The 9,126-nt window shown below is 34.7% G+C and overlaps 1 protein-coding gene across 1 annotated transcript; it reads left to right on the plus strand.

Annotated features, from left to right (window-relative positions):
- The first annotated feature begins 748 nt into the window (after positions 1 to 748).
- Positions 749 to 9,120, plus strand: slc5a2 (solute carrier family 5 member 2). The gene is made up of 15 exons (XM_051665973.1): positions 749 to 973; positions 1,146 to 1,217; positions 2,530 to 2,634; positions 2,777 to 2,836; positions 2,952 to 3,056; positions 3,194 to 3,299; positions 4,320 to 4,400; positions 4,763 to 4,992; positions 5,106 to 5,241; positions 5,347 to 5,454; positions 5,629 to 5,779; positions 6,779 to 6,947; positions 7,076 to 7,291; positions 7,373 to 7,508; positions 8,513 to 9,120. The coding sequence occupies exons 1-15, from the start codon at positions 875 to 877 to the stop codon at positions 8,725 to 8,727; spliced, it is 1,989 nt and encodes a 662-aa protein (XP_051521933.1). The 5' UTR covers positions 749 to 874; the 3' UTR covers positions 8,728 to 9,120.
- The last annotated feature ends 6 nt before the right edge of the window (positions 9,121 to 9,126 follow it).

Raw genomic sequence — 9,126 nt, forward strand, 5'->3', positions numbered from 1 at the left:
GATGTATTGCAATATATAGAATCATGACGTGTATTGCAATACGTAACGTATCGTGAGGCACCAGGCGATACCCAGTCCTTTATCAGTGATATATTTCGCACCCATGGATACTAAACATGACTTTCAATTTTAAACAATGGTGACAAACACAAACAGATCAAGTTAATTTAAAGGGATAGTTCACCCAAAAATGACAATTATTTTCATAAAATGAAAGTGAATGGTGACTGAGGCAGTTAGTCTGTAACATTCTGCTTAACATCTTCTTTTGTAACGTAAGGCATACAGGTTTGGAACGACATGAGGGTCAGTAAATAACACAATTTTCTTTTCTTTTTTCTGTACTATCATTTTAAGAATATGTTAGCCTATCTGAAACACACTAATGAATTATTTACTCAGCAGTAAATATATAATATGACAATGCTTGTTAATTAATGAAAATAAAGGCTTTTAGATGCTTTGTTATATTAATTGAACAGTAATGTTTTTACTACATTCTTTTGCAGTCTATTTTCTTGTTCCTTTACTTGTATGATCTATCTGGCAAGAGGAAGAGTACCATATTTAATAAGCCAAGATACTTGAATATCCTCCATACTTACTTGATTTAAGCATTTAGGCAAGTTATCATTTGATCAAAATGTAATGCTCAAACTGTTAAAATCTCCCTTGAAAGTCAAGTAATAAGTTAATTATTATTGTCAGTAATTATCCTTCATCAGCCTTTTTTCTTGTGGGCAAAGATCATGGATTTTACCCTCAAATCCTGTAAAGAGAAAAATATCCTCCTAAAGTGCCTCAGCCCTTGTGTTGAAACCAAGACCTGTCATTTCATAAATGAAATCAGCATTGTGTCTGCCTGCCTTGAAAAATGGACAACTCTACAGAGAGACTTGTAACCATCAACAATCCAGCTGACATCAGTGTGATCATCTGCTATTTTGTGGTGGTTATTGCAGTAGGAATTTGGGTTAGTGAAAAATGTGGTTTTGTATGTGTGTTTTAGAGTGATGTATAGCTGTTTATGAATGATTAAAGAATTTGATTTAACATCTGTTACAAAATGTTTGCCACACACAGTGGAAAAACTGCCTTTATCCAATTTCAATACAGAAGCTTTACACCTTTTCACTGTTTCTCAGTCTACATTTAGGACTAATCGTGGTACAGTGGGGGGCTACTTCCTTGCAGGTCGGACCATGGTGTGGTGGCCTGTGAGTCTTTACTTTTCTATTTTTAGAGGGTTTTTTGTAACTTAAAGGGATAATTAACCCAAAATTAAAATTCTGTCATCATTTACTCACCCTCCCATTGTTGCAAACCACTCTTTATTTTGTGGAACACAAAGGGAGATGTCCGGCACCATTCACCTTTATTATATGGAAGAAAACATGCAATGACAGTGAATGGTGATCATTCTACCTAACATCTTTTGTGTTCTAGACTGTAATGTGAAAAATGATTTTGCATTTTAGTTCTTAACTTTAGATCATAACTTAAAATGTTGAGTTAAAATAACTGCCCTTGATTGATCTTGTTGAGGTAATTTAATTATCCAAGTTTTTTGTTGGATGAACTTGTGATTCGTTATTGAACTTAGAAAAACTATTCAGCTAAAATCATATATATAAGTCAAGAGAACTATGCACATCACGCTCGCGCATTCGGATTCCCAGCATGCACTGCGACATGAATAAATTATGCAAATTGAAGTGTTAATGTCTTTATTTTTATTTTTGACTGTTTGCTGCTTTTATTTATGCTGTCGGTTGTTGTGTTTGTAATCACTTTCTGTTATCTTGTTATGTTAAAGCTCATCTTCACTCAATGTGTTTGATGATTGTCACAATCATTGTGATTTGCGTGTAAAGTGTTGAGGACCATGCGTGTCCCTTTGACAGGCTAAATTCTGAATATAATGGGATCAGATGTTGGTCTCTGATCATCAACTGGCCATTTCCCATCAAATGGCAGTTTATTTGACCTCAGACAGTGAGATAACTCTACTTTTATGTTTATCAATAATATCAAATGATAAAATAAGTAATTTAACTTCTAAAAACAGTTTGAATTTAAATAGAATGAAGTTGATTGAACTAAGAAAGTTAAGTTTACTTTAAAAAAGACATTTAAACAACTTTTCCTTTTAAGTTGACACAATGTAAAATATTAAGGCAGCACAAACTGCCTTAACTGTTTTTTTTTAACTGTGCCGCATGGAAAAAGAAAGTCACAATTATTTGGAATAACATGAATATGTAAGTGACAGAATTTTCATTTTTGGTGAACTATCCCTTTAAATATAGGGGTCAGTCATTACCCTTCATGTTACCTTGCTTGGTCATTTGTTCCTTCATCAAACTGGAAAAAAGTACAGTGTATCAGTGTGTTTTAAACATTAGAATGTTCATTGTCTTATTTTATCATACTTTAAAACAAACCAGTAATGACTATGTTAATGTATACATTAACTACTATAATGTAATCTCAGCTAACCTTAATATTTCCCCCACACCACACACACAGGTGGGAACATCTCTTTTTGCGAGCAACATTGGCAGTGGCCATTTTGTTGGCCTTGCTGGAACAGCAGCTGCAAGTGGAATAGCTGTTGGGGGTTTTGAATGGAATGTAAGCCGGATCATGTTCTCTGCCAAGACCTTAAATAATCTTAATAGATTAAAATACTGTTCTTCATCAGTGTGTCATTTAAGTGACATCTTGATTCCAATCATTTATGAATGCTGACATTTTGAACACCTCTGATTTACAGGCATTATTTATTGTTCTGCTGTTGGGCTGGGTGTTCGTCCCTGTTTATTTAACGGCAGGGGTATGTTCATTTTTCATAACCATTATGTTTAAGATGTAAAGAGTTTATTTGAATAGTACTTATAATTATAACTTATCATTATTCTTTATAATTCCTTATCTTTTTTTTCCAAAAGGTGATTACAATGCCACAATACCTCAAAAAAAGATTTGGAGGTTCTAGAATTAGTTTGTACCTGTCTGTCATTTCACTTTTCCTTTACATCTTTACAAAAATTTCTGTAAGTATAAATATACCATATCATATAAATCACTATGAACCTTATTGAAGAATCGTAATGTGCTGGTTTTGTACACGACAATAGAAAAGGCACCAATATAAACCCTCTGTGAATTTTCTCCTCTTTAATGAATTTAGGTTGATATGTTCTCAGGAGCCGTTTTTATACAGCAGGCTCTTGGGTGGAATATCTATGTTGCAGTCATTGCCTTGCTTTGCATAACAGCACTCTATACTGTCACAGGTAAAAAAAAAAAAAAAAAAATCTGTTACTGATCGAAGAAATATATTAGCCACCACTCATAGACACTCATAGACTGCACAGAATTGCCTTTAAAGTGATAGTTCACCCAAAAATGAAAATTCTCCCATCATTTTCTCACTTTCATGCAATCACAGATGTGTATGGCTTTCATTCTTCTGCTGAACACAAACATAATATTTCAGCTCTGTAGGTCCATACAATGCAAGTGAATGGTGATCAGACCTTTGAAGCTCCAAAAATCACATAAAGGCAGCAAAAAAATAATCCATAAGACTCCAGTTGTTAAATATATGTCTTTGGCACAACATTGGCTACCTCCACACACCCTTGATATCCGAAAATGGCTTGCATAATAACATTTCAATAAAAAACTGTTGATAACAAATATATATATATATATATATATATATATATATATATATATATATATGTCTTCAGAAGTAATATGATAAGTGTGGGTGAGAAACAGGTCAATATTTAAGTCATTTTTTACTATAAATATCCACTTTCACATTCTGAAATTGATAGTGGAGATTTATAGTAAAAAAAAGGATTGAAATATTGATCTGTTTCTCACCCAAAGCGATTGCATCACTTAAGAAGACATATATTAAACCTCTGGAGTCGTATGGATTACTTTTATGCTGCCTTTATTTGATTTTTGGAGCTTCAAAGGTCCGGTCACCATTCACTTGCATTGTATGGACCTACAGAGCTGAGATATTTTTCTAAAAACCTTTAGTTTGTGTTCAGCAGAAGAAAGAAACTCATACACATCTAGGATGCATGAAAGTGAGTAAATGATGAGAGATTTTTTTCTTTTTCATTTTTGGGTGAACTATCCCTTTAATAAGAGGTCAGTTTGTTATTCATTAATAATCCGTTAAATACAACATTTTGCAACAAATGTACTGTTGACTCTTCAGTTGATCCGCTGGCCTCTTGAGCTTCTTGGGGCCCCAAAAATGTGTTAATCTTTGACATGCTGTGCCTTTGTAGGAGGGCTGGCTGCACTGATGTATACAGACACTGTCCAGACCTTTGTTATCATTGCTGGAGCCTTTGTCCTCATGGGATTCTGTAAGTGTTAAGATTCATTGTCTTACCAGAACACATCATTACTACTGTGAGTTTGAAAACACATTTTCCATTTAAAGAACATTAATAATATAATATACAGTACAATGCATGTTATATAATCGATTTCTAGGTGATATTACTCATTTTGTGGCTTAAGAAACAGTTTAACTCATTTTATTATTACCCACGTGGTAATAAATCATATATGATAGCAACTATTCACTACAAATATTTATTTTTTGTCAGGATTAGAATATTTCATGTTTGGAGTGTCTATATTAATGTTTGCATGTATAGTTATGTATACTATAGTTTATAGTATACTTCAGTACTATAAGTTGCCTTTTTCCACTTGTTAAAAGCTTTCCATGAAGTTGGAGGTTACAATGCTTTACTGGAGAAGTACAGTTCAGCTTTACCATCACAGAGATTGTCCTCAGACCCTCAGAAATTCAACATCTCTAAACAATGTTACACTCCACGTGAGGATGCCTTCCATTTGCTTAGGGATCCTATGACTGGGGACCTGCCATGGCCTGGTGTGTTATTTGGCATTGCAATTATTGGTAGCTGGTACTGGTGTTCTGATCAGGTGAGCTGACTGAGAAAGGTTATTAAAGATTAATGCAAGAGAACTATAAATATATACGGACAACCTCATCACCTTTTTGCTGAACTTCTCACTGTACACATTATTTTTTGTAGGTAATTGTGCAGCGCTGTTTGGCCGCCCGCAGTCTCACACATGTAAAGGCTGGATGCATATTGTGTGGGTACCTGAAACTGCTCCCTATGTTTCTCATGGTGTTTCCAGGAATGATCAGCAGAGTTCTCTACCCTGGTGAGGGCCATTGTTTAATTATATAAACTTATTTAATAGGATGTGTCTTTATAAATATCATTTGAATCATATACAATAATAATAATAAAACATCTTATTTGTCAGATGAGGTGGGTTGTGTGGTACCAGGTGTCTGTAAGGAAGTGTGTGGTACAGAGGTTGGCTGCTCCAACATTGCCTATCCCAAACTGGTAGTTTCTGTCATGCCAACAGGTGAATTACAAAAGGATTTATACTTTCAGTGATTTTAAAAACATTATCCTTTTTAACTTTACAAGTTTAAGAGTAAACTGAGCAACCCATTAATTCAGTTAATTAAATTAAATCCTATCTGTTTTCCACCTTTTTTTTTCTTTTCCACACTGCTTCAACTCAATCCTTAATCAGGTCTCAGGGGTTTAATGCTGGCAGTCATGTTAGCAGCTCTAATGAGTTCACTAGCATCCATCTTTAACAGCAGCAGCACCTTGTTCACCATGGACATTTGGACTCGTATCCGGCCTCAGGCAAGAGATAAAGAGCTCATGATTGTTGGAAGGTCTGCTCCTATTCTCCTATTCATTCTATATCTTTAAAATGTCCTGTGAAGTAACTGTATATTGAATTATAGCCATGGTTTGCCTGTGAAATATTGCTAAGCCATACTGTTTATCTTACAGTGCTTTTGTGTGTGTGTGTGTGTGTGTGTGTGTGCCAATTTTGGGGTAAAATCTGCTTAATGGATTAAAACATGGTAAAGCATGGTAAACGGAGCTGAGAGTACTACATTTGTGTTGTCATTCTCTAATCATTTACTCACCCTTATGCCGTTTAAAACTCATATGACTTTCTTCTGCTAAACACAGATGAAGATATTTTTATGGAGATATGATGTAAATACATATCTCTACAATGCAAGTCAGTGGGGACCAACACATCTAAGCTCCAAAAAGGACATAAAGGAAGCATAAAGGTAATCCATATGACTCATATGGTTTAATCCATGTCTTCTGAAGCAATACGATCATTTCTTTTGGTGAGAACTGACCTAAATGTAGCATTTGCAAAATGCTTTAAGCCTGAGGAAGTGTAATCAAGCTTCAAACCATGCTAACACCAAGGAGACTGCAGATGGCAATATTTATAGTGAAAAAGGAGTTACATTTTGGTCTGTTCTCACCAAAAAACTGATCGTATTCCTTCAGAAGACATGGATTAAACCATATGAGTCATATGGATTACCTTTATGCTGCCTTTATGTCCTTTTTGGGGTTTGAAAGTTTTGGACCCCATTTACTTGCTTTGTATGTTGCATCATGGATATGTATTTACATCATATCTCCATCAAGATATCTTTGCTTGTGTTCAGCAGATGAAAGAAAAACATCTGAGTTTGAGATGGCATAAGGGTGAGTAAATGATGAGAGAATGATCATTTTTTCCAATTATTCCATAAGTATTTAATACACACTCAGTTCAAATGCACATCATTTTTGCTTTTCCTTCCTTCTGATATGATTGTAATTTTTTAAAACACATGAATTAATGTCTGTAACAGGGTGTGGATACTCTGCATTGTTGGCATAAGTATTTGCTGGATCCCAGTGGTCCAGGCAGCCCAGAGTGGTCAACTCTTTGACTATATTCAGTCAGTGACTAGTTACTTGGCTCCACCTATTGCAGCAGTCTTCTTCCTTGCTATTTTTGTAAAGAGGGTCAATGAATCAGTAAGTGTTTAACTGTATTTGCTTTAAGCATATTCTTCATTTAACTAAATACCCCTACAACACAGCTTTACCAAAAGCATTTCTTGAATTATGAGTTAAGACACTTCATCCTCACTTTTGTTCCTCAGGGGGCTTTCTGGGGCCTGATGGGAGGACTGGTTATTGGTCTGTGTCGCATGGTACCTGAGTTTGCATATGGATCGGGAAGCTGCCTCTTTCCTTCCAACTGCCCAAAACTCATATGTGGAGTTCATTACCTTTACTTTGCAGTGCTGCTCTTTTTCTGCACTGCTATTCTGGTGCTAATCATCAGCTACAACACTTCACCCATAGATGACAAACATGTAAGTTCTTTTAACAGCAGCAGAAACTGCTTAAAAGGCACACTCTTTACTAATTACATTTACCTTATTCTCTTTGTCAAGCTTCATCGCCTTGTCTTCAGCTTACGCCATTCTAAAGAAGAAAGAATCGATCTGGACTGGAAAGAAGAAGAACGAGGAAGGCAAGCTCGAAGAGAAGCAGATGAAAATAAAAAGGTCATAACCGCTGAGGATGAAAGTAAGATGTCATGCTCAATCATATATTGCAGGAAATTGTATTTTTGAGAGTAAAATTTCTGGATGCCAATAATATATCAAGAATATAAAAAAGGTTATATATAATATATACAGTAATATTTTTTTTACCCAACTTATTTTTCTGAACTGATCCACAGAAAAAAAAAATCATGTTTAAGGTACAAGGTCACTGGGGTGGTGCCCTTAAGGAGAAAAAAAAAGGTATAAAAGTAAAGGGACAGTCCACCCAAAAGTTAGAATTCTCTCATCATGTGTATGAATTACTTTCTTCTGCTGAACACAAACAAAGATTTTTAGAAGAATATTTCAGCTCCGAAGGTCCATACAATGCAAGTGAATGGTGGAAGATCCAAAAAGCACATAAAGGCAGCATAAACCTAATCCTCATGACTCCAGTGGTTAAATCAGTATTTTCAGAAGCGATGTGATAGGTGTGGGTAAGAAACAGATCAATGCAGTATTTAAGTCCTTTATTGCATAAATTTTCACTTTCATATTCACATTCACATTCTTCGTGCATATCGCACCTATTGGGCAGGGAGGTGAATTTATAGTAAATAAGGACTTAAATATTGATCTGATTCTCACCCACACCTATCATATCACTTTTGAAGATATTAATTTAACCACTGGATTACTTGTATGCTGCCTTTATGTGCTTTTTGGACCATCAAAGTTCTGGTCACCATTCATTTGCATTGTATGAACCGACAGAGCTGAAATATTCTGAAAATCTTCATTTGTTTTCAGCAGAGGAAAGTAAGTCATACACATTTGGGATGGCATGAAGGTGAGTAAATGATGAATTTAAATTTTGGGGTGAACTATCTCTTTAAGGGTACAATTATGTACGCAATAGGAGTTACACATTTTAACTAGATACAGAAAAGGTCCCCTTGAGGGTACCATCCTAGTGAAGGCATTGCACCTTTTTTCTGAGAGTACAAACTAATAAACAATTTGATACTTTGTTCTCTGCCCTAGATGAACATCCTGACCAATCCATTACCATGAAGATTATTGGCTGGTTTTGTGGCATAAGTGACACTCAGGCTCCAGAGCCTACAGAAGAGGAAGTGACTGAAGCATTAAAAATATTACCTGACATAAGTGAAAAACCAATGTGGAAGAATTTAGTCAATGCTAATGCTCTAATAATGATGTCTGTAGCTGTTTACTGTTGGGGTTTCTATGCATGATAAAAACAGTTTCCATATCATATGAAATATTTTTATACTCCTTGAAATCTTCACATAATGCGTATACATAATCTGTTAATCCAATCATATAATTATTATGTCCCTAATATCTATATGTGAAAATGTTTTTGGTTAGGGTATGGGAAAAGATTTGAAATATTTTACAATATACTTTTAGATCAACCACTGACATTTTTTTAATATATATATTTGCATGTTGTGTACACTGTCAAATTGATAAAATGACTGATGTTTAAAAGTGTGCATGTAACAATATAATAATTTTTTGCTAAAAGCCAGCACAAATATGTCAATTAATTTTCTCTATACATAATATAATCATGTACAATACAAAAATGTTAACAGAATGATTAAACTTAATTATAAATGTTTGACTGT

Source organism: Myxocyprinus asiaticus, chromosome 31, assembly GCF_019703515.2.
Source record: "Myxocyprinus asiaticus isolate MX2 ecotype Aquarium Trade chromosome 31, UBuf_Myxa_2, whole genome shotgun sequence".
NCBI lineage: Eukaryota > Metazoa > Chordata > Actinopteri > Cypriniformes > Catostomidae > Myxocyprinus > Myxocyprinus asiaticus.